General features: G+C 41.6%; 1 protein-coding gene across 1 annotated transcript in view; it reads left to right on the top strand.

Annotated features, from left to right (window-relative positions):
• LOC109913293 (eosinophil peroxidase-like) overlaps window positions 1-26,726 on the top strand; it is a 46,944-nt gene that overhangs the window by 11,084 nt on the left and 9,134 nt on the right. The window contains exons 3-11 of the mRNA XM_048612373.1: window positions 505-680; window positions 3,704-3,836; window positions 6,552-6,681; window positions 8,233-8,439; window positions 9,456-9,810; window positions 12,324-12,484; window positions 18,006-18,264; window positions 22,353-22,523; window positions 25,746-25,983. Of these exons, the coding sequence (XP_048468330.1) occupies window positions 505-680; window positions 3,704-3,836; window positions 6,552-6,681; window positions 8,233-8,439; window positions 9,456-9,810; window positions 12,324-12,484; window positions 18,006-18,264; window positions 22,353-22,523; window positions 25,746-25,983 (1,830 nt within the window). The remainder of the gene's footprint in view (window positions 1-504; window positions 681-3,703; window positions 3,837-6,551; window positions 6,682-8,232; window positions 8,440-9,455; window positions 9,811-12,323; window positions 12,485-18,005; window positions 18,265-22,352; window positions 22,524-25,745; window positions 25,984-26,726) is intronic.

Here is a 26,726-nt window from a genome sequence, read left to right as displayed (position 1 = left end):
ACCGCATCCCAAAACCAGTCCAGCTCGTCCCTGCCTCCCTAACCTGTTCTTCCTCCCACCTATCCCCTCCTCCCACCTCAAGCCGCACCTCCATCTCCTACCGACCAACCTCATCCCGCCCCCTTGACCTGTCCGTCCTCCCTGGACTGACCTATCCCCTTCCTAACTCCCTACCTACACTCACCTTTACTGGCTCCATCCCCGCCTCTTCGACCTGTTTGTTTCCTCTCCACCTATCCTCTCCTCTATCCCTCTTCTATCCGCCTCCCACTCTCTCCCTATTTATTTCAAAACCCCCTTCCCCTCCCCCTTTTCTGATGAAGGGTCTAGGCCCGAAACGTCAGCCTCTCTGCTCCTATGATGCTGCGTGGCCTGCTGTGTTCATCCAGCCCTGCACCTTGTTGTCTCTGTTATTTAACTCAGTCGTATTTTATCCTAGATTCATATTCATACATTGTCACCATGGGAGATATCTCCATTTAGTCTGAGCTCTTTCATTTCCAGATACAAAGAGAAACTGAGAAAAAGGTCCCTGCAAACAACTGACCTTCTGCGTTTCTTTAAGCAACCTCTGGCAGAAACTAGGACTGCGGTGCGATCTGCAGAGTACATGGAAACTGCACTGCACATCATCCAACGCAATGTCCATCGAGTCCACAAACGCTCCCTGAATGCATCAGGTCAGTTTAGAAGTGGTTCATCCACAGATGAGTGAAACACAAACTGAACCCGACCCAGGCTGGTGTGAATGTGACAGAAGACGCAAACACAAAATGACTATAGCACAGAGCACCATTTTATCAGTAAAGAAAAAAAATCAGAGTTAACATTTCGTTCCTCAGAACTGAAATGTTAACTCTGATTTTTTCTTCACAGATGCTGCCAGACCTGCTGAGCTTCCAGCAACTTTTGGTTTTGTTCCTGATTTACAGTATCCGCAGTTCTTTTGGTTTTTACATTATTTGAACAGTTGTGTGTGTACTGGTTGTCTGAAGCAGCAAATCACTTACTGTGACTTCCCTGCCTTCCCCTTGTAACCCTGCACATTTTTGCTTTACAGATAATAATCCAGTTTCTCCTTCAGAGCTTTGATTGTACCTGCCTCACTCCTTACAGGCAGTGCATTCCACATCTTAACCATTCACCACATAAAACATTTTCCCTCGAGTCACTATTTCCTTGTTTGTCATTTTCTCCTCTACTGCCTGCCTTTCTCACAAGGTGAGAAAGATGACCAAGTAGCCAAGCACCTGTCTGTCAGGTTGTGAGGGTGGGTGGTAGCTGTATTCACTCCAGTCTGCAGCAATCCGAGTCCTGGGTGAAGGTGGCAAGTTAGAGGCTTCTCAAAGCTACTCCCTACACTCGCCTCGAACTCCCACTCTCCCCATGCTACCCGCTCCAGAAAAAACCAAACAACAATACGTTTTCTTGCAAATGGATCCCTGAAAGGATGAAGGGTTACCTTTAAGACCCAGAAGCTGCTGGCTTTTGCTTGGCTGAGGAACTCCTGGTCAGCTCCTAGCAGTTGATTGATGATTGATCCAGTGAATTTTCTCAGTGGAGGGGTCAATGGATTAGTCAATGCCAAGCTTGCCTGCCCCACAGAGTCTGAAAAAGAGAAAATCATGACTCCCATCAATAAAAACAGAGGTCAATCCACGTCAAACCAAAAACAAACCAAAGAACTGCAGGTGCTGGAAACCTGAAACAGAAAAAGAAATTGCTGGAGAAACTCAGCAGATCTGGTAGCATCTGTGGAGAGAAAGCTGAGTCCGGTGACTGGACCCAAAACATTAACTCTGCTTTCCCGCCACAGTTACTGCCAGACCTGTTGAGTTTCCCTAGCAATTTTTGCTTTTGTTTCAATCTACCTCTGCTGTTAGCCACTCTTTCATTGGTTGAGCAATCTAGAAACCCAGGCTAATGCTCTGGGGCAATGGATTCAAATCCCAGCACAGCACTGATGACATTTAAATTCAATTTTTTTAAAAAAGAACATAGGTCTGATTATAGGAATTGAGACAATGAAACTATCACATACTATAATTTTAAAAATCCATCTGGTTCGCTAATGTCCTTTAGTGAGCAAAATCTACCATCCTTTCACAGTTAGGACTGTGTGTGGCCACAGATCCACAGCAATATCATTAATTCTGAACTGCCCTCTAGCAGACCATTCTCAATCAGAGACAGCCAGCAAATGCTGCCCAACAACACCCACTTTCCAAGAGAGAAAAGATCTAAAAAGGCTTCCTGATGGCCATAACATGTAAAAGAAAATTTTGCACCTATTGCACATGCTTGTCCATTTTTTTTATTTAGATGCTTAAGAAATATTCTGGATCTCTTGGAGCATTTGCTGAGATTGTCCAATGTGCAATGCAATCATGATGGCTCCACCTATCCCCAACAGGAGGCAATGGTCTAGTGGTATTGTCCTTAGTGGGACTGTTAATCCACAGACCCTGGTAATGTTCTGGGGACCTGGATTGCAATTCCACTACAGCAGCTGGTGGAATTTTAATTCAATAAATATCTGGAATTAAGAGTCAAATGATGACCATGAATCCATTGCTGATTGTCAGGAAGAACCCATCTGGTTCACTAATGTCCTTTAGGGAAGGAAACTGCTATCCTTACCTGGTCTGGCCTACATGTGACTTCAGACCCACAGCAATGTGGTTGACTCATAACTGCCCTCTGGGCAGTTGGGAATGGACAATAAATCCTGGTCTGACCAGTGACGCCCTCATCCTGTGAATGAATAAAGGGAAAAAAACAATCCGTTTGACGTCGAGGAATCAGCTGGAGTGCCTCCATTGCTTTCCACTTTCAGAAGTGGTGGGCTTCTGGTTGCAGTTTAAAGGAAAATGTTGAAATGATCAACATATAGATGATGCCAGTGCTTAGAGTCACCTCACTGGTCAAATTAGGTGCCTACAAATCACTCAAATATGCCCACTTAATCTAGTTTAAAGAAACCTGAAGGAAACATTTGCTGCATTCGACAGTCCAAACTACTTATTTCATTTAACCCCACTCCACGATTGCTAAAATTTTGCAACAATCTTGCAAATTGAGTCATGTGAGGATAAGTTCCATTCAGAAAAGCACAATCTGCATGATGACAGTGTAGACACAGGCCAGGGAGTGGATGATACAAGCCAGAAGGTCCATCCAACTAGCAGTTTTCTACAGGCTGCCTGACTACATGGAAGACACTCCGTATTTTACTGATTTCTTCAGTTCAAGACTCTGCTTCATCCACTGAGCGTTACGGCCCTCCTGCAGCACATTTGAAGGTAGGCTGGGGAGTATCTCTGAGTAAAATCTGTTCCGGGATTTCAGATCCTGCTCTGGCACTTGCCAAGCCCTGAGTTACAGCTGTTATCCAATGTGAGGAGTTGTACACTTACAAAACTCACCTGGAAGCAGCCTGTTTGAGAAACGATGAAGTTCTCACTGAAATTGTGTTAAATAAAGTCAAAGGCAGTGGCACATAACAGCAGGTCACACTGCAGCTCAAACCCACAATCACAGAACCTGGAGTGGTGCAACCATTTGAACGCCTCCACAAACCAGAGGGTACAGCCAGTATCTATCGATGCTGTTGCTGTAGCAGAAAGCCAGATTGTTGTTTAACTGGTGCACTTTTAGTGTGTGAATTTCTCAACTGGTCAATGAGTGTGCGTGTTTCCTGCAGATTTGTTATCACCGACTGACCTGGATGCCATTGCACATGTCACAGGCTGTCTAGCTATACGTCAGCCCCCACTCTGTAAATACGACTGTTTTACAGACCGATACAGGACCTTCACCTCTGTGTGCAACAACAGGTAGGAACTGATGCTGCTGGTGACCACTATCCACTGCAGTGATTGAGTGCTAAACAAATACAGTTATTCATTAAATGTTTTCATCTTCATTTTGATTAACGTCTATTCATGATAAAAAAAATGGAACATGTCCTCAGAAGCATTTATATCATTGTAACAAAAGCAGAAAATGCTGGTGCAACAAACAACATTGCGGAGAAAATGTGACCTTTCTTCAGAGCCATTTTACATCACATTGATGCATGAGACCTGTGAATGTTGTCAATGGTCTTAATTGAAGAGAGAGCGATAGAACAGGAGACGGTCTAGAAACCAAGATGGATCGTAAAGATTTCGCAAAGACAGAGATTTGTTTGTAATAATAGATACCTGTTACTTTGGATAGATGTACATTGGGGGAGTGAAGCTTTTCCCACTGAGGTATTTCTCAACATTTTCTATCAGATCACACAAATTGTGGGTGCCAATGATTGCCCCCTGAACCATACGAAAAGTTGCAACTTTATAAATCGCACTTGCACCTTGTGATGTGCGGCTGATGAATTCTCCAGGCCTTCTAAACATCTGCACCAGCCATTCAGTTGTAAATTTTCCACTGGTTTGTCAGTACTTTTCTAGTTTCAAAGTAACATCTAGTATGTGTTTACTATAGTTATACTTCCTGTAGACCATCATAATTGATGGATGAGTTTTTGAGTTTGTTTTTATTCATTCATGGGTTGTGGCCATCAGTGCCTGGGCCAGCATTTACTGTGGATTTATAGTCACTCTTGAGGAGGCAGTGGTGAGCTGCCTTCTTCAAACACTGCACTCCATTTGACATAGGTAGATCAACAAAGCTCTTAGGGAGGGAGTTCCAGGATTTTGCCCCAATAATGCTAAAGGAACTGTGTCACGTTTCCAAGTCAGAATGGCGAATGAATTGGAAGGGACCTTGCAGGTGGGGGTGTTCCCATTTATCTGTTCCCCTTATTCTTCTAGATGGAAGTGGTTGTGGATTCAGAAAGTATTGTGTGAAATTACTCCACAGAGGTTGGTATCCCATCACAAACGTGGCCTTTATTTACACATGAAAGGTCCTGGACACTGGTCCAGCTCCCTCAGAACCAGCTGTCAGAGTGTCAGAATGTCCGACATGCCTCTTTTTATCTGTTAGCCAGGGCTCCCTGATTGGACCAGACTAACAGCCCTAATCAAGAAACTCATATTCTATGATGTCCACCTGGTTGACCTCATTAGAATCACTACACTCTGTACAGATCTTTGGTGAACTTCTGCACTGTATGTTGTCAATGGTGCACATTGCTGCTACTGAGCATTTGTGATGGAGGGAATAGATGTTTGTGGATGTGGTGCCAGCCAAGTGGTCTGTTTTATCCTGGATGGTGTCAAACTTCTTGAGTGATATTGGAACTGCACTCATCCAGGCAAGTGGGGAGCATTCCATCACACTCCTGACTTGTGCATAGTAGATACAGGACTGGCTTTGGGGACTCAAGAGGTGAATTACTCGGTACAGGATTTCTAGCCTCTGACTTACTCTTATAGCCACAGTACTTAGGTGGCGAGTCCAGTTGAGTTTCTGATCGAAGGTAACCAGCAGGATGTTGGGGATTCATTGATGGTAATTCAGGAGCTGAGTGACCCTGGTGAACCCAATGAACAGGTTATTGATGAGCAGGTATTGGTTGATAGCATTGTTGATGACACCTCCCATCATTTTACTAATGATCAAGAGTAGACGGATGGGACAGTAATTGGCCAGATTAGATCTATCAAGCTTTTTGTGTAATAAGACATATGTGGGCCAATTTTCCACATTGTCAGGTGGATGCCGGTGTTAGACATGTACTGGAACAGTTTGGCTAGGGGTGCAGCAAATTCTGGAGCACAAGTCCTCAGTACTATTGCCAGAATGTTGTCAGGGCCCATTGGCTTTACATATCCAGTTCCTCCGATCATTTCTCAATATCATGTGGAGTGAATCAGATTGGCTGAAGACTGGTATCTGTGATGCTGAGGATCTCTGTCAGATGTCTAGAAATCAAGTTTACACTGACATCTACTGGCTTCCTTCTCCTAAGGGAATTTTTGACTATCCTGGTCACCTCTGGATTTTACACTTCAACCCTCTGAACCATCTTAGAATTGCTTAGAAATGACAACATGGAAACAGGCTATTTATCAATATTGGAGTCTGTACTTCTCAAGCAGTAACCGTAACTTCTAAAGTACTGGATAAGCACATCTGTACTTATGTTTTATTATGATAAAAGTGTTACTTTAGGCAATCTTTTCTTCAAACCAGCAAGATAACATTGTTGCTAAAGCTGAATGCCTGAATAACTTTTGATTTAATACATTCTAGCTATTAAATTGTAAACCAAAACCTCTTGCCAAATATTTGCATATTCGGGCCCTTCAACCATAGGTCCAAACTCTGAAACTTTGCAATTAATTATTTGAAAAGAAATCAAATCTATAATTCTAGGTTTGTTGAAATTTTCCTACAAAGCAAAATTTGTGCAGTAATTTTTCACTTACCAAATTTTACCTTGACAAGTATACTTGTGAGCCTAAATTTAAATGTTTTTATTAAAATGTCATTCACTTATAGAAACATTACTTGTACAAGTTTCATTTAGACTAAGTTCTATTTTTGGATTGGGTACATTGATGGAAAGAAATTTAAAGTTTTGTTTTCCTGATTTCCAGGAGGAAGCCTCGCCTGGGATCGTCTAACACTGCACTCACCCGATGGCTCCCAGCTCGCTATGAAGATGGAGTTTCACTTCCACTGGGTTGGACTCCGGGCAAATTGCATTCTGGATCTTATCTGCCACTGGTAATTATTTGCACATCAGACAGAAATGAATCAAAATCTCTATGCTATGCATTAAAGAGCTGTTTGTTTGCGGTCACCTGTACAGATCTACACCATACTGGGAGCAGATAATGAGGTGTGTTAGTGCAATATCCCTTCTTTATGATCCCAGCTGATATTATGACTGAACAACCTAGATCATAGATTATATTTTGTTTTCTTTATATTTTTTGAAGTGGTCTTTGACTGAAGCACAGACATACAATATCAAACATTTGGTTTTAATAATAAAAATGCAATTTATTTATCAAAATAAAAGAAGATCAAACCGAATAAACCAAGCTATTTTCATATAAGACAAACTATAATATTTCAACATACACAGTGATATACAATCCCACCTAATCTAACACTACCCCTTTACAGTACTCAAACACCAGTTCTCTGTCACCTTTATGGATTGACCTAACTTTTATTTCAATTCCCAGTCCTGAAAGTCGGATAGCCTCTTCTTTTGAGTATTAACATGATGGACATAACTTTCTCAGCTTCAAATAATCACTGCAGGCTCTAACCAAATACCTCAGGTCTGGAGTTTCAAACTGCTTACACTGAGGTAACTTACATCCTAACAGATCTAATCCATCTCTTTTCTTCAGGAGAAACTGTTTCACACATCTAATCTCTAGAGTGACTTCTCTAAACTGAAACCACAAGCAATGTTTTTCTTTCCAAACTATAAGTGTTTCCCGAAACAAAAAAAAAACCATTCTGGATCCTTCTGTCTGGAATTATAATACATTTCACTCTTTATCTTGCCCTGGGTTCACCAGGGTCACTCAGCTCCCGAATTACCGTCACTGAATCCTAAACATCCTGCTAGTTACCTTTGATCAGAAGCTCAACTGGACTTGCCACCTAAGTACTGTGGATAAAAGAGCAGGTCAGAGGCTAGAAATCCTGTAGTGAGTAATTCACCTCCTGAGTCCCCAAAGCCAGTTACTGGTTAAAAACTCTCCTAATGTGAACAAATTCCAGGAAACATATCCTCATACTTTTCAAAAATCATGGCCCCAGAAAGCCTGACAAATCCAAACCCTATAAAAATGATGTTAAAATACATATAAATCACACATATTACTTCATACTGCACCTAGAGTTAACCAGTCAGATAGGATGAAGCACACTTTTTCCCTTTCATCCTTTCATTGTTATTTTATGGGTTGTCTTTGCAACAACTCAACACAGTCTTAGTGGGTGTGGAAACAAAGCACAAACGACTCCTCAATACAGTGGTAACTGGAAATAGATTTGCAGCATCTATGAAAAGACTGCAATGCAGTGATGTATTAAATGGCCCACTGGTTGGGCAAGTTAAAAAGAAAATCCCCATCACCTATTTAATGTCTCTGGCTTGGTATGTTCTTTATGTTCTCATGACATTTCAGCCTTCATTGATGTTTCCTTTGTTGGGAACATGATGTAGAAGAGCAGAGGAGAGGACAGAAGATTGATCATTGTATGAACCTTGACTTATTTTCATGTGCTGAATGCTTTCCACTTTTCCTCCAGGTTCGAAAGGTGTCAAACAAAATCCTGAAAACAGCCAATAAAGATGTGGTCTCAGATTTAACAAGAAGTCATTTTTTTATGCAGTGGGGTCAGTGGACTGATCATGACATGAGTTTAAGTCCTTTGAGTGGCAGCCTCCAGACCTTCAATGACGGCATCGATTGTCAAAAAACTTGTGTTCAGCAAAGTCCTTGTTTCCCAATTCAGGTGAGACCTCTATTCTACTCCTGAACTTATTTGTACAGCATGTGATCTTTTCCCTTCTTTGCAGCCTTGTTCCATTCATTTTATATAGGCTCACCAGTGAAATTAGGAGCTTCAAATGTTTCCTGAAAATCCGCCTCAAAATTCTCAACTATAAAATACCCTCTGACCTGGTTTGACCTACAGTCTTTACTCATCATAGATCAGGAAAGGTGTAACTGAATTTTTCTATAGCAACTGAAATATTGACTAAGATGGAATAGGGAAAAGAGTGAGGAACCATGTATTGCTTCCGATTGAAGAAGTATTGAGGAAAATGAAGACCAGTGGAAGATAAAACTGTTATTACGCTCTAGAATTACACTGTCAGAATACCCATCACTGTTGAAAAGAAGTAGAATAGAGGGATTGCTCCAATAAATACTTGTTTTTTTTTCTGGATCACGTGTGTTCTTAGAATCTTCATTTACACTCTTCTGCAATGCTCTGAACTAAATCAACATGCAGTCAGTGTCCACAGTCAAATCCAATGGTTTCATCAATGAATATTTATAGTTAATGTAATTTATTCCTTGAGCTCTAGTGTCGTGAACTGTGTCTGCCCTTGATTATATATTTATAACATATCATAGCTATTCTTCATTAAGACATTTTTGCTAAATGATTAAATTTGTGCTTTTAAAAATATGTATTTATTCATTGTCTATGCATAGTTCATATCCTGCACCAACCTGCATTATTTCATGCTGTTATACTCACATTAAAATCAACTAACTATTGCTTAGTCCTTTAATATATCTGGTCTGAACAGTTTGAATGCTATTTACCTATTTCTAGTAAGCTACCTGGCTATGTACCTTAGTGTCATTAGACAACATTTAACAATTGTTTAAAGTCAACTGCTCCAAGTTATTTATTCTGTGAGCAGCAGAATGCAGAAAAAATCCTTGTCCCAGTCACTGACTACAGACAGGTCTTCTTCCGCTTCGATCTAAAGTGTTCTGGATCTTTCCTGACAGATCCCTCAAGGTGACACAAGAATCAAGGACAGGAGTAAATGCTTTCCGTTCTTCCGGTCAGCTCCTGCGTGTGGCAGTGGTGAGCTGGGCTCATTGTTTGGAGATGTCAACACTCGTCAGCAGATCAACGCACTTACTGCTTTCATTGATGTTAACGAAGTCTATGGCAGTACAGACTGTCTGGCCAACAAACTCAGAAACCTCACTAATGAACTTGGCCTGTTGGCTGTCAATAAAGAATTCTCCGACAATGGACGAGAATATTTACCATTTAACACCATTTCAAGCAACCTTTGTGGAAGTATGGGGGAAAGTTGTTTCACCAGTGAGAACTCAACTCCGTGTTTTATAGCTGGTGAGTAACAGCTGGATTAAGAAATCCTGTCCCAAGTAACTTTTGTACGGGGCATTCCTTCTACATACACAGCTCCAGCCTTACAATCGTTTAACACACATTAGAGGAATTTACATAGAAAGGTGTTAGGAGATATCATGTAGCAATTGATTTTGCAAGATGTCCAAAGATGAGAATAATTGAAATATGAAAGAACATTACACCAAACTTTGCACCAATGATGATAAAGTGGACTAGGAAAATAGCATTCTAATAGGGATAGAGCAATAGCAAGTCAAAAATGACAATACCTCACTATTGCCTTTCTCATTATTCATACAGTTACTGCTTTATGTTTTTAGCTGGGCAAATCAGAAACATGCCTTTATAGATGAGAACTTATTTGTACTGTGTTGCAACTGATGTTGCAACTTGTGTAGTGACAGTGGTGAGATGCCTATGATGCACATTCCATCTTTTGGCATTAGGCAAAATAAGATCATTAGACTTAAGAGGAGAAGTAGGCCATTCACTCCTGCCATTTGATGAGATCTGATAATTCTCAACTCCACTTTTCCATCTTTTCCCTATAACCCTTGGTTCCCTTACTGATTAAAAGTTGGTCTATCTCAGCCTTGAATATATTTAATGACCCAGTCTCAATAGCTCGTTGTGATAGAGAATTCCTACAGATTCACAACCCTCTGAAAGAAGAAATCCAAAAAAAATCACACCTCTGTTTTAAGTGGGTAACCTCTAACTCTGAGATTATCCCTTCTGGTCCTAGATTCTCCCACAAGAGGAAATAACCTCTCCCCATCTACCATGTAAAGTTCTCTAAAAATCCTATTGTTTCAATAAGATCTCCTCTCATTCTTCTAAACTCTAGTGAATATAAGTCCAGCTATCAAAGTTCTTCGCGTAAGAAAATACCTCCTAATCCAGGATCAACTTACTGAACCTTCTCAGGACTACTTCCAATAACAGTATATCTTTCCCTAAGTAAGGGGACTAAATCTGTTCCCAGTATTCTACATGCGATCTGACTACCATCCTGTGTAGTTTTATACTTAATTCCTTTTTAAATAAAGGCCTATATTCCATTTGCCTTACCTATTAGTCTGTTGAACATGGATGCTGGCTTTTATGCATGAGAAGCCCCAACTCTCATTGTGCTCTGTCCTTCAGCAGTCTTTCTCCTTTAAAATAATATTCAGCTCTTCTATTCTTCTTGCCAATGTGCATAAAATAGATAACCTCCCATTTTCAGGCTTTTGGTGAGGATAAATACTACTCTTAGTCCATCAAAAACAAAATCCTAGCCTGATGCTGGCAAATCTTTCCCCACGTTGACTATCACAGGAAATAATAAATGATTAGCTAATTTTTTTTCAGGTAAGGCTTGACAGATAAATAATGAACTGTAGGAATGTTGATGTCTCCACTTCCAAAAGCATGTCAGTCTGAGAGAAGAAGGGGGGCCTTGGTTTGATACCTCATCTGAAAGCTAGCATCATTGGTAATGTAGCATTTCCTCAGTACACCCCATACTGCAACGCTAGCATTCTCTCAATACAACGCTGCAATTTATCCCAGCTGAAATTGTCTGGTCTCCAGAATGAATCTTTTACCTTTTTGTTTTCAGTGGTGACAATATTATCACAAGGCCAAAGGTACATTTAATGACTCGATCCTTAATCATCTATTGACTACAGTTGTGTCTCTGAGTCTTTTAAATTGTGGTTTCCAGTTTATTATCCCAGAGACATGAGCACATAGTCCAGGCTGATATTCTAGTGCAGTACTGAGGGAATGCTCCGCTGTCACAGGTGTCATCCTTTGGATGATATATTAAACCAAAATCCCATCTGCGCTCTCAGGTTGATGTAAATTATCTCATGGCACTATTTTGAAACAGAAACTTCATTTGATTGCTATTTGTCCCTCAACCAATACCACACATAGTTTATAATCTAAACATTGTGTCTTGCTATTAACGGAAACTTACTGAGCACAAATTAGCTGTTGAATTTCCTACATTACAACAGTGAGTCCACTTCAGCATATTTTATTGTCTACACCTTGCTCTGAGATGTCTTGAGTTTGTGAAAGGTGATATATAAATGCAGATACTTTAATATTTTGCCCTTACTATTTTCTTTCCACAATTATAGACCCAAAATCTCTGGTGCAAAAGAAAATGTATCCTTTAAGTTTTCATGCCCCAAAGTTTTTCAGTGATGTAGTACAATCTTGCTGGTTAGCTGGAATCAGTAATCCTCCCACATTGTCATCCTTACGCTTTAGAAACCTATTGAGATCTCCTACCATCTTTGATCTTTTTAATTCATTTTCAGGTTTTTTTCTTCATTCATTCGTGGGACGTTGGTGATATTACTGAACCAATATTTATTCCCCATGCTAGTTGCCCTTGGGAAGGTTGTGTTGAGCTACCTTCATTATTTATTGGCTTTTTGTTCTTTTTCAGTAGGATGGTAGACATAATACTTGTCAACTTGAATGTCTTCTCACAGGAGATGTACGAGTAAATGAACAGCTAGCCCTGTTATCGTTACATACGGTATTTCTCCGGGAACACAATCGTTTAGCAAGAGAGCTGAAAAGGATGAACCCTCACTGGAGCGGAGATACAACTTATCAGGAAGCAAGAAAAATCCTGGGAGCTTTTCAACAGGTACAGAGAAAATGTCACAAGTGATATCTGTAGGAGCAAGTACGGGTCATCTTTAATTAAGTTTGCGGTTCTTCAAGTTTAATCAGACTGTAACTTTTTCAGTTGTTTCGACCCATTTTCCTTGTTTTTGTTCACTTAACATTTGTTGACGTAATGTTGCCTTGAGGTTCAATTTTTATGAATATATTCCTGTTGTGAACTAGCTAGTTGTGCCTAAACAATGTTTTATTGCCAATTCGCTTCCAATGACACTGGGGTTAGAAATTGGAAGGGCCCACTGCAAGCGTGTGCCCCTCTCTGGGGTCAGACAGTGGGGGGTGCCCCCGCTCTGGGGTCAGGCAGTGGGGCTGCCACCTCTCTGGGCTCAGGCAGTGGGGCATGCCCCCGCTCTGGGGTCAGACAGTGGGTTATATATGTTCTGGGGTTAAGACTGTGGCGTATCCATGTTCTTGGGCCAAACAATGGGGTGCCCTGCTGTGGGGTCAGACCGTAGGATAGCCACATTCTGGGGTCAGATAGTCGGATGCTCATGTTCTCAGGTCAGGCAGTATCTGAGCTAAGGTGGCCTGTTGCATTCAGGAAACTTCTCCTTGCAGTGGTAAAAGTTCAAATATATTAAAGTTGACAAGGAACCAGAATGGGATGAGGTGTACTCTTGGATAGTGATGAAGTCTGTATGTGGTTTGTGGAGAAACTGTCTATAATTTTCCAACATTGGATTGCCAGCAGTTGGTAAAATTGCCAGTGTTGCACACTTGTTCAGAAAAAAATGAGAATGATATGTCTACAGTCAGTTTGGGTTGAGGTCAGGAACAAGAAAGGAGCAGTCACTTTGTTGGGGTTTTTTTACAGACCCCCTAATAGTTGCAGAGAAGTGGAGGAATGGATTGGGAGGCAGATACTGGAAAGGTGCAGAAGTCACAGTGTTGTAGTCATGGGTGACTTCAACTTTCCAAATATTGATTGGAAACTTTTTAGTTGTAACAGTTTAGATGGAGCAGATTTTGTCCAGTGTGTTCAGGAAGGATTCCTGACACAGTACGTAGATAGACCAACACAAGGAGAGGCCACTTTGGATTTGGTGCTTGGCGATAAACCGGGCCAAGTGTTAGATCTGTTGGTAGGAGAGCATTTTGGCGGTAGCCATCATAACACTGTTACTTTTACAATAGTCATGGAAAAGGATAGGTACATACAGCAGGGTAAGGTTTATAATTGGGGGAAGGGTAATTACAATTCTGTTAGGCAAGAACTGGGTAACATAAAATGGGAACAGATCCTGTCAGGGAAGAGCACTATTGAAATGTGTGTGCTCGATATGTTTGTCCCTAGCAGGCAGGGAAGATGCGGTTGAGTGAGGGAGCCTTGCTTCTCAAGAGAGGTCGACTGGTTAAGAGGAAAAAGGATGCTTATATTAGGTTTAGGAAACAAGGAACGGAAAAGGCTCTAGAGGGATACAGTTATCCAGGAAGGAGCTGAAGAAAGGGCTATGGAGAGCTATAAGGGGGGCATGAGAAAACCTTGGTAGATAGGATCAAGGAAAACTCCAAGGCTTTTTACACGTATGTGGGGAATAAGAGAATGACCAGAGAAGGGGTAGGGCCGATCAACGATTGTAAAGGGAATTTGTGCACGGAGCCTAAAGAGATAGGAGAGATCCTTAATGAATACTTTTCTTCGGTATTCACAACGGAGAGGGACCTAGTTGTAGAAGAGGACAGTGTGAAACAGGCTGGTAGGCTAGAAGAGGTTGATGTTAGTAAGGAAGATGTACTAGGAATTTTGAGGAACTTGAAGATAGATAAGTCCTCCAGGCCTGATGGAATTCATCCAAGGATTCTATGGGAAGCGAGGGAAGAGATCGCAGGGCCTTTGGCGGTCATCTTTTCGTCCTCACTGTCCACGTATAGTGCCGGAAGATTGGAGAGAGGCAAACGTCATTCCCTTGTTCAAAAAAGGGAATAGGGATAACCCCGGAAATTACAAGCCAGTTAGTCTTACGTCAGTGGTGGGAAAATTATTGGAAAGGGCTCTGAGAGATAGGATTTATGATCACTTGGAAAGGCACAGTTTGATTCGTGATAGCATGGATTTGTGAGGGGTAGATCATGCCTCACAAACCTTATTGAATTCTTTGAAGAGGTGACCAAACACGTGGATGAAGGTAGAGCAGTGGATGTGGTATACATGGATTTAAGTAAGGCATTTGATAAGGCTCCCCATGGTAGGCTCATGCAGAAGGTAAGGAGGCATGGGATAGGGGGAAATGTGGCAGATTGGATTCAGAATTGGCTGACTCTTAGAAGACAAAGGGTGGTAGTGGACGGAAAATATTCAACATGGTGCTCAGTTACGAGTGGTGTACCACAAGGATCTGTTCTGGGTCCTCTTCTATTTGTGATTTTTGTAAATGATTTGGATGAAGTAGTGGAAGGGTGGATTTGTAAGTTCACGGACCATACGAAGGTGGGTCGAGTTGTGGATCGTGCGGAGGTCTGTTCTAGATTACAAAGGGATATTGATAGGATGCAGAGCTGGGCTGAGAAGTAGCAGATGGGGTTTAACCCTGAAAAGTGTGAGGTGATTCATTTTGGAAGGACAAACTTGAAAGCAGAACACAGAGTTAACAGAAAGATTCTTGGCAGTGTGGAGGAGCAGAGGGATCTTGGGGTTCATGTCCACAGTTCCCTGAAAGCTGCCACCCAGGTGGATAGAGTTGTTAAGAAGGCATATGGTGTGTTAGCTTTCTTTAATAGAGGGATTGAGTTCAAGAGCTGTGAAGTTATGCTCCAGCTATACAAAAGCCTGGTTCGGCCACATCTGGAGTATTGTGTCCAGTTCTGGTCGCCCCATTACAGGAAAGATGTGAAAGCCTTGGAAAAGGTGCAGAGGAGATTTACCAGGATATTGCCTGGAATGGAAGGAAGGTCTTACGAGGAAAGGTTGAGGGAGCTAGGGCTTTTCTCTTTAGAACGTCGAAGGATGAGAGGTGACTTGATAGAATTGTACAAAATGATCAGAGGTATAGATAGAGTGGACAGGCAGAGACTTTTTCCTAGGGTGGAGGTAGCTATTATGAGGGGGCATAGTTTTAAAGTGAGTGGAGGTAGATATAGGGAAGACGTCAGAGGTAGGTTCTTTACTCAGAGAGTGGTCGGGGCGTGGAATGCATTGCCGGAGAGGGTAGTGGCGTCGGCCTTACTAGGGTCATTTAAGCGGTTATTAGACAGGCATATGGATGATAGTATAAGGTAGGGGTGGAAGTTAGATAGACCTTAGGTTTAGGTTAAAAGTTCAGCACAACATCATGGGCCGAAGTGCCTGTACTGTGCTGTACTGTTCTGTGTTCTGAAATGAAAAGGGAAGCTCAGCAAAGGAGTTAGTCATTTCAATCTCAGTGGGAAAGCTTTAGAAATGATATTTTAATAGTCACTTGGGCCAATTCAGAATAATTGAGGGAGGCCAACATAAATTTTCAAAGGACAAATTGTGTTGAAGTTGCTTGAGTTTTTTGGGGTATTACAGAAGCTTGATAAGGTAATGCTGTATATATGGAGGATATAGGTTTACAGAAGACATTTGATAAAGTATTGTGCAACATATCAGTGAGGATACAAAACAGAAATTGCTAGAAAAGCTCAGCAGGTCTGGCAGCATCTGTGATGGAAAAAACAGAGTTAATGTTTCGGGTCCAGTGACCCTTCCTCAGAACTGTTCTGAAGAAGGGTCACTGGGCCCGAATTGTTAACTCTGTTTTTTCCTTCACAGATGCTGCCAGATCTGCCAAGCTTTTCCAGCAACTTCTGTTTTGTATCCTAATTTACAGCATCCGCAGTTCTTTCGCTTTTTGTTTAGTATCTGTGAGGATAGTTAGATCTCATGTAAAAAATGAGGCAGTAGCAAAATGGCTCAATGAATTTGGCTTAATGAACAAAAGCAGAGTAGTGGTAAAAGACTGTTTTTCAGATAGGGGCAGGTTTTTAGTGTTGGGCTCCATATAACCTATCCTATGCAGATTAATGACTCAGACCTTAATGTAGAGGGCACAATTTTAAAAGTTGTAGATAATATGCAACTTGAAAGTTTTGTGAATCACAGTGGTGTTAAACTTCAAAAGAAGATACACAAGTTGTTGTAATGATATGTGAAATTTATTGTGACAAGTGTGAGAAGTGATTTATTTTGATAGGAAGAGCATAAAGACACAATATGAAATAGAGTGCGATTCTAGAAGAGGTGCAGGAGCAGAGAGACCTGTGTGTATTAACCATTGAAGGTGGCAGCACAGATTAAGTGAGCAGCTAATAAAGCATACAGCATCATGAACTTTACAAATCTGGGTATAGAATATGAACACAAGGAGCTCATGTTAGAACTGTATAATACTCCAGTTCAGCCTCAACTAGAATATTACATCCATTTTTGGTCACCACCTCTTTGCAAGGATGTGAAGACATTGGAGTGAGTGCAGAAGCAATTCAAGAGAATTATAGGATCCCTATCGTGCAGATAGTGGCCATTTAGCCCATCAAGTTTGCACCAAACCCCCTGAAGAGCATCCCACCTAGACCTGTGACCCCATGGCCCCACATTAACCATGGCTAACCTACCTAGCCTGCACACCCCTGGATACTACAGGGCAATTTATCACAGGTAATCCAGCTAATCTGCACATCTTTGGATTGTTGGAGGAAACCGCAGCAAGCCCTCACAGAGATAGGGAGAATATGCAAGCCCCACACAGACAGTCACTCGAGGGTAGAATCAAACCCAGGTCCCTGGCACTATAAGACAGCAATGCTAACCACTGAGTCACCATGCCAATAATATTTCCAACAATGAGGAACTTCCATTATTAAATTGATTGGAGAAATTGCAGATGCTTGCCTCAGATAAGAGAAAGCTCACAAGAGATTTGATAGATGTTCAAAATTATAGTGTCTGGTCAGAGTAGATAGAGACAAGCTGTTCTTATTGGTGGAAGGATTGTGAGACTGAGGACACTGATTTAAGGTAATTAGTAAAAGAAGCAATGGCAACAAGAAGAAAAATGTTTCACACAGCAAATGATTAAGATCTGCAATGTATTTCCTGAGAAAGTGGTAGAGACTGGTTTAAAATTGAAACATTCAAAAGGAAATTGGAGTAAAACCTGAATAGGAAACATGGGCAGGGCTCTGAGGAAAAGTTGGTAATAGGTTGATCAGTCCTTCAGAAGATCAACACAGATACAATGGGTTGATTGATCTCCTTTTGTGCCGTAATATTCTGATTCCATTATTAATTTTAACTTCCGTACCCAATCATTACGTTCTGAGCTGCCATATCCCAGATATCAGGGTAAAGAGTAATTCACATTACTCTCCCTCCCAAAACTCAGCAGTGGTGGAAACATGAATCCTTCTGTCTGTGCCAGAGCTGTAACCAATTAAAATCTAACAATAAGCAGATCATTTTCTAACACAATACTTACTGATCCCTTTAGATCAAACTACACTGATAATTTCTCTTCCTGCTACAGATAATAACCTACAGAGACTTTCTTCCATTACTTATTGGGAATGAAGCAATGCAGAAATTTCTCCCACCTTATGAAGGCTATAATGAATTTACCGATCCCAGTATCGCTAATGTTGTCTCAACAGCAGCTTTTCGTTTCGGACATCTCATCATTCAGCCAAAGCTATTCCGCCTGAATGAAAATTACCAGGAACACCCACAATTCAAAAACATTGACCTGCACCAGGCTTTCTTCACTCCCTGGAGACTGATCAGGGAAGGTAGGTAACAGCCTTTAATATGACGGCAGCAATCTCATCCTGAGACATTGCAGTGAGACTGAGAGCAGCCTTCCACTTCAGTAAACGTCTCATGATTACACTAACTAGCTTCTAAGTGTGGTGTGTCATATCAGATAGTCCTTATTTAATGTTATGGTCCCATTTCTGAGAATTGCTACCTTAAGTGAAACAGCTTTAAATGAAATCCAGCAATCTGATGTGAGAGCTATAGTAAGGGTAACACTTCCTTAGCAGAAAGTATAAAGCATTTAGAATCAAAGAATCCCTACAGTGTGCAAAGAGGCCATTTGGTCTATCGAGTCTGCACCAACTGACCGAAGAGCATTCCAAACCATTGGGTTGGGTCTGCTCCACTATTTGATCATGACCAATGTTTCTCAAACCCGTTCTCCTGCCTCTCCCTGTAACCCTTGATGCCATTCCTAATCAAGAACTTCTCTATCTTTGTCTTAAATACACTTAATGACTTGGCCTCCTCAGCCTTCTGTGGCAATGAGTTTCACAAATTAACAACCTTTTGGCTTAAGAAATTCCTCCTCATCCTTAGTTCTAAAGTGTTATCTCTTCACTCTGAGGCTGAGTACCTTTTAATAGGGTCATAGAGTCCTAGAACACAGTGACAGGCCCTTGGGCCCAAACTGGTCCATGCTGATCAAAATGTCCATCCACGCTAATCCCATTTCTCTGCACTTGGCCCATATCCTTCTAAACCTTTCCTATCCATGTATTTGTCCAAATGCCTTTTAAATGTTGTTAATGTACCCGCCTCAACCACTTCCACTAGCTGCTCATTCCATATGCATACCACCCTCTGCGGAAAAATGTTGCCCCTCAGGTTCCCATGTATTTTTTCCCCTCTTACCTTAACCTGATGCCCTCTCGTCCTAGATTCCCCAACCCTGGGAAAAGACTGAGTGCATTCACCCTATCCATGCCTCTCATGATCCTATACACTTCCGTAAGATCGCCCCTCAGTCTCCTACACTCTAAAGAAAAAAAAGTCCCAACTTGTCCAAACTCTCCCTATCACTCAGTCCCTTAAGTCCTGGCAACATCCTTGTAAATTTCTTCTGCACTATTTCCACTTTAACAACATTCCTCCTGTAGCACGGTGACCAAAACGGAACACAGTATTCCAAGTGCGGCCTCACTAACATCCTGTACAACTGCAACATAACTTCCTAACTTCTGTACTCAATGCCCTGACTGATGAAGGCCAGTGTGCGAATAGCTATCTTCACTGCCCTATCCACCTGTGACTCCACTTTCAGAGAGCCTTGCATTTGAATTCCAAGGTCCCTATGGTCCACCACACTCCTTAAGGCCCTACCATTCACCATGAAACTCCGATTTTGATTTGACACCTCACGCTTATCTATATTAAACTCCATTTGCCATTTCTCGGCCCACTTGCCCAGCTGATCAAGATCCTGCTGCAATTTTTGATAACCTTCCTCACTGTCCATGATACGGCCCATATTAGTGTCATCCATAAACTTACTAATCATGCCTTGTACATTCTCATTCAAATCATTGATATAGATAATAAACATCAATGGGCCCAGCATCGACCCTTGAGGCACACCACCAGTCACAGGCCTCCAGTCTGACAAGCATCCTTCCACTATTACTCTCTGCTTCCTAACTTCAAGCCAACTTTGTATCCAATTTGCCAACTCTCCCTGGATTCCATGCAATCTAACCTTCCAGAGCAGCCTACCATGTGGAACCTTATCAAAGGCCTTACTGAAATCCATTTGGATCTATATGTATATCTATATCCCTAACAAATTTTTTAGGCGTGATCTCCCACGCTCAAAGCCATGCTGACTACTCCTAATCAAACCCTGTCTTTCCAAATGCCTGTATATATTATCCCTCAGAATCTTCTCAAGGAACTTATGTATCACAGATGTTAAGCTTACTGGTCTATAATTCCCAGGTTTTTTGTTGCAGCCCTACTTGAATAAGGGCACAACATTCACTTCCCTCCAGTCTTCCAGGGCCTCACCCGTGGCTAACGATGATGCAATGAGTTTTGGGCACTCCTACTCCTCTGGGTGAGTCCTTGTTTGTTTTTGATCTGTCGTAACCTTGGCATCTTTGCAATCCATCAGGTCTTGCTTGCAGAAGCAGTTAATCTGATTTTATGTTGGACCTAGTTGGCCACTTGGCTGCGCAAGGAATGATCTTAAAGTAAATTTTGCAATGGTCAAGACCACATTTGTCCCATTAATTTAACAATAATAAAGTACAATAACATTAAATAGACAACATTAAATGAGGACTACCTGTACTTCTACCTTGCAGCATGCAGCAGCCTCACCATATAAGGCATCCTCAAATTGAAAGAAGAAACACTAAGGATCTCAAATGTTTGACTTGTCCACCATTTTCCACTTCTTTCAAAAGAAAAATAAATCTGATAGTAAATAACTCAGTTTGGTAAATGATAACACAAAGCAATATCCTCGGGATTGTGCTTTAACCCACACAACAGAACTCTTAGGGTGCCACTAGTTTAGTTGTCCTTTGCTTCTGATTGTATGAAATGATTTTCATCCTTCTGCTGGAATTTTTGTTGCCTGTCATTTGTCTTCTACTGTACCTGTTTTCCCTAGCCTGCTGTCTTCATTATGTCAACTATGTTCTTGTGTTATTTATCCCATAACAGTGGGTGAGGGAGGCATTGATACCCATTTCCCCTCAATGGAAAGTCTTTGAGGAATGGCTTTAATCTTCAGCATTAGAATAAAAGTAGTTGATTCTAATTAAATGATCGTATGCACCTTTTCCCATTTTCTGTCCCATTGACTTCAGTGGTTGTACCCGATAAATGGTGGATGGGATAACCGAAGTTCAATGGAAACAATTTCTGATTGGCTTCATGTTGTAATTGTATCGGCAGAGTGCCAGGTCAGCAAATTAGTCATTTAATAACTGAGAAGGAAAACTGCTCAATATTGGTCAAATTAAATTGTTAGCTACTATGAGTCTGGCTGAATTACTTATCAATTTTGGAGACACTTGGAGGCAAGAACACACCCTTTTCATGTGGGTTCTTGTTTCAATCCCAATTCTCTGGATAGACCAATTTTAATCCACACCATCACTCATTGCAGCAGAGTCTGAGAACCTGAGTAAAGTGAGGTTTTCCTTTTTCCACAACTTGCATCCAAATATAAACTAATTGGTTACTCATCATCACAAAGGAGCTGTACTCAAATACAGAAGAGTTTAAGGAATTGACATTGGAATTTAAGAGAATGCCAACTTTATCTCCAACCCTTGTTTATTTGCATGCTATTTTTGATTCCCCCACAGACGGTAGATTATATACAATACTTTTTAAATTGGCATTTAATATCCTTATTAAAACTTGATCAGAATGGCAGAATATAAGAAACAAAGAGCACATTGCTGTATTCTAATAAAATAAGAAAATGTTGAAAATATTTAGGTCAGGCAACAGCTATAAATTGATTTAACATTTCCAGCATTTTCTCTTTTGATTTCAGATTTCTAGCATCCATAAATTTTTGCTTTTATAGACTTCAAGCTGCATTACAATATGCAGACTCAAAAACATGAAAATAACATTCTATATTCTTTCTTATACTCTTCAAACTATCAAACTATATTTCTCTTGCTCTTTAAAGTACCACATAGCATTGCACGGGATTTCTGAAAACAGACTAGTGGAAGAGAAATGAATCTTCTGGAGAAATGTCACAAAAGCCATTAATGCCAATTTTGCCATATGGCCCTTGAAATTATGGCAAGAAACTTGAATACTGCCTTCGTATAATTCAGATGTCTATCTGTTGGCCAAACACTATTTATACAATATTATAGAGTCTTGCTTAAACAATGTAAGATTTTGTTGGGTAATAATCTTTGTCATAGATACTTATGTATTTCTCCTACTCTGTCAACTACACTAATGCTCTTCAAGGTACAGTTTAAACAATAGAATAATTACCCATAAAATAGATTAACAACGTATGTTTATTTTTTTGTCTCTGTGTGTGTGTGTGTGTGTGCCCGTGTACCCACGTATGCTTTAGGTGGCGTTGATCCCCTCATACGAGGATTGCTGGGCAGGCCAGCCAAATTGCAAGTACAGGACAAGATGATGCATGATGAATTGCGAGAAAGGCTTTTTGAATTGACCAGCCAAATAGCCTTGGACCTGGCTTCTTTGAATATGCAGCGTTCCCGGGATCATGGTCTTCCAGGTAAGTGGAAAATCATTGTGCAAATGACAAAAACATATTGAAATGTCCAACAATTTTATTACTAAGACTCGTAGTATGAAGACACTAGCAGGAACAAGCGTAGAAAATACTGGAGGAGTTCAGAAGGGCTGGCAGCACGTGTGGAGAAAGAATCAGAGTTAAATAGAGTCATACTGAACTCAAAATATCATTGCTGTTTCTGTTTCCACAGATGCTGCTAAACCTGCTGAGATTCACCAGCATTCACAGAATCCCTACCAGTGTGGAAGCAGGCCATTTAGCCCATCGAGTCCACACACAACCCTATGAAGAGCATCCCACCTGGACCAACCACCCCAACCCCTCCTTCATCCCTGCAGCCCTGCATTTCCCATGGCTAACCCACCTAGCCTATGCATCCCTGGAGATTATAGGCAATTTAACACAGCCAATCCACCTAACCTGCGCGTCTTTGGACTGTGGGAGGAAACCCACGCAGACGCGAGGAGAGTGTGCCAACTCCACACAGTCACCCAAAGGTGGAATTAAACCTGGGTTGCTGGTACTGTGAGGTAACAGCGCTAACCGCTGAGCCACAATGCTGTGCCTCAAAAAAATTGCCTAAAACGAGACATGAACCCTGGACTGTCAGATCAAAAGCCTGATGCTCTACCAACTCAGCTATCCAGGTCCACATTTTCTGTGTTTGTTTCAGATTTCCAGCTTGCACGGTATTTTGATTTCCTTAGCTAGCAGGTACTAGTTTCACTCATGTAGATAATTTGTTTAACAACCCCACCCCAGGACTGATCGGAAATGATGTAAAAAGGCTGATGTATGAAATGAAAATGCTCAAAATAAAATAAAATGGGAAATGTACTTCCTGGTTTCTTAACTACAGAATTTGACTCCCAAATTTTCACCCCTTACAGTTATTATCAGCCCTTTGGCCCAAAAGCAAAATGTTACTCTAATCTTTTGAACTCACAAGTTTAGCCATAGCTTTTGGGAAAACGCTGAAGTTGCAAAGGTTATTGACCAGAATGGTGCTCAGAATGAGTGCCTTCAGTTGCCTGGAGAAACTACAGAAGCAGGGGTTAATCTTTGTAAAGCAGAAAAAAAAAACCAGGGAGTCTTCAGGCAGAGTAAATATTTGAGTCTGAGGAGGGAGATGCAGAGGTGAATCAGTAAAAAGTTGGACTTTCATCCTCAAGGCAGGTAGAAAAAAAATCAAAATAATTCCCAGCTTTGCATGTCTACCTCTGGAAGTATTGCTTTCAAAAGTGCAATGTTCATTGTTAATAGCTGGCTGCTGGTTACAGCCTACTCCAGAAAGAAAAGCTGGATGTAGCTACAGTTTCATTATGTTGTGTTCTTGGCTGAGAGCCCATGGGGGGAGAAAATATGCATTCAATTGTTGAAGTAGCTGTGCCCGGCTTGATTGACAGCTCTGATCTCGATCAATTTGATAATGTTGGTTCACAGAGGGTAAAACATTTCAGGTATTGAAACTTTAAGAAGTCGAGATGACTGATAGTTCTGTTGCCCTGCAGCAAAAAGGAGAATTATTTACAATACATAATGAAAAATTATGAATGAATAATTTTTTAAGCTTTTGTTTATCTAACTCCTATTATGAAGAGCATTGTTTCTCTACAGCGCATAGGTGGTGTATGGGCCTGGAATTTCCATACCTTACAGTAGAGTGGCTGAAGGACCATGGAGGTTATTTGGGGAAGCACACCTTTGCAATGGGACTAGGATCTTTTGAACTTGCCTTTCTGTGGCTTATGAAAGAACAATTATGTTCATTAAACCTAAAAGGAGACTTTTTGAAAAGATCTTGTAGATAAAATGAGGGGGAGTCAGTTAGTGAAAGAGTCAGTTCCAATTTCACTTTTGAAATCATTGATTTTTCTTTTCCACTTCTTCCATCTCGTTAGTGGTATGTTCCAGGTCATGACCACTTGTTGTGTAAAGGGTGTTCCTCCTCATATACACCTGCATCTATTGCCCAAGACTTTAATCTTTTCCACCCAGTCCTTCTCCTGTCAGCTAATGGAAATGCTATTTCCTTGTTGACCTCTCCCAGATCTGTCAAAATCTTGCATAACTTCCAGAATATCCCCTCAATCTCCTTTCACTCCAAGGTCCAAGTCATTTATAGGTAGCAAAAACGTATAATCCCAGCACTGACCAATCTTTATCAGTTCAGTCTACTCCACTTCACAAACTGTACTATGAAACATATCATCCACTAGCCATTGTTAGGGATAGTGTGCTCTAATCAGTTACAAAGGGAGACAGGAATAGAGTCAAAGGAAAGCAAGCATCTTTAAATAAGTACTGACTCACAAATAGAAAAGCATTTGTGCTTTGTCTGGCGTAAGTAATGCACAGTTATCAAGATGTAACAAGGCTGCATGGGGGCTGTAGTACAGGGCTCATTCGCTCCCACGTGCTTTCTTTTTCTTTTCACTTCTGCTCATTTTCTCTCAATTTTTTTTTCTTTTGTCTCTCCTTACTTTGAAGCTTTTTGCAGTGGGTTAGTCAATGAAATCGGCGTGGCAGCTAGAGCGGGCTGCATGTGGAACAGCGGCTCTTCCCAGCAATCGGAAGCTGCAGCAGACAGTAGCAGGCACAGGGTCATCCTCCTCGTATTCAGAGCTGGCAACGGCAGCAACAGCAAGACTCCTCCAGTGATTAGTGGCGGCAGCAGATTTCAAGATGGCGGCACTGGCAGGGCAACGTCTCAGAGGAGGGCAGCCGGAGCAGGAGTTTTGGCAAGACGGAGGCTGTGGCCTGGTCTGGCAGCAGAGCCAGGGACTCCTGGGCTCCTGGTTGCAGTAGGCCCAGAGCAGGGACTCCTGGTGTCATTGAGACAGCAGCGGAGCCAGGGACTCCTGGTTGCGGGGCGAGTGTGGGTTCAGCAAGGGACCTGGCATCAGCAGTGGCATCAATGAGGTGGACCCAGTGACAAAGAGGCAGCGCCTAAAGAGTGGCGATTCTGAAGTTGGTGGGTCTGGCGCAGGTGATGCAAGGCGGTAGGTGCCACAGGTGCTGTTGGTGAGCCGGCTCAGGGCTCTGGACTCTCTTTCAGTTATCTTGTTTGATCCTGTTTATTCTTACAAAATTCAAAATGGCACTGGATTGTGGCGACTGTTGAAGCTGGTCACTGAATTTCCTGTGTTATTCACTAAAATGTAAGTGCGTAGCTCCATTAATTCTCTCTAAATTTTTCAGGTTTTAATGCTTGGCGGAAATTCTGTGGCCTTTCAGAAGCCAGGAATCAGCAACAACTTCAAAGTATCCTCAAGAATTCGGACTTGACAAAGAAATTCCTCCAGTTGTATGGAACTGCAAACAATATCGATGTGTGGGTTGGGGCAATCGCTGAGCCAGCTGTCAATGGTGGAAAGGTTGGCCCTTTGTTGGCTTGTTTAATAGGACAGCAATTCAAGAACCTGAGAGATGGAGACAGGTAATGGATAATGTTAAGAGCACAAAAACAGCTAAACACGTTGATATTCAGTACTTCAGAAGAATAAGACTTCAAAATCAAGCAATCACAGTTCAGAGACACTGGGTTCCCTAGAACTCCAGTCTAACAGACTTAACAAAATTGATTGACTCAATGCATCACAGTTACAGGCAAAGCCAGTTATCGTAGAATCCCTACAGTATGGAAGCAGGCCATTTGGCCCATCAAGTCCACACCAACCTTCCAAACAGCATCCCACCCAGACCCATCCCCATCCCCATCCCCATCCCCATCCCCTATCCCTGTAACCCTGCATTTTCCATGACTAACTTACCTATCCTGCACATCCCTGGACACTCTGGGTAATTTATCATGGATAATTTATCTATCCCGCACATCCCTGGACACTCTGGGTAATTTATCATGGCTAACCTACCTATCCTGCACATCCCTGGACACTCAGGTTAATTTATCATGGATAATCTACCTGTCCTGCACATCCCTGGACACTCTGGGTAATTTATTATGGCTAACCTACCTATCCTGCATACTCTGGGTAATTTATCATGGCTAATCTACCTATCCTGCACAACCCTGGACACTCTGGGTAATTTATCATGGCTAATCTACCTATCCTGCACATCCCTGGACACTCTGGGTAACTTATCATGGCTAACCTACCTATCCTGCACATCCCTGGACACGCTGGGTAATTTATTATGGCTAACCTACCTATCCTGCAC

Source organism: Rhincodon typus, chromosome 26 (genome assembly GCF_021869965.1).
Source record: "Rhincodon typus isolate 14 chromosome 26, sRhiTyp1.1, whole genome shotgun sequence".
Lineage (NCBI taxonomy): Eukaryota > Metazoa > Chordata > Chondrichthyes > Orectolobiformes > Rhincodontidae > Rhincodon > Rhincodon typus.
Note: the sequence above shows the minus strand (reverse complement) of the source record. Positions and strands in the feature narration are given on the sequence as shown.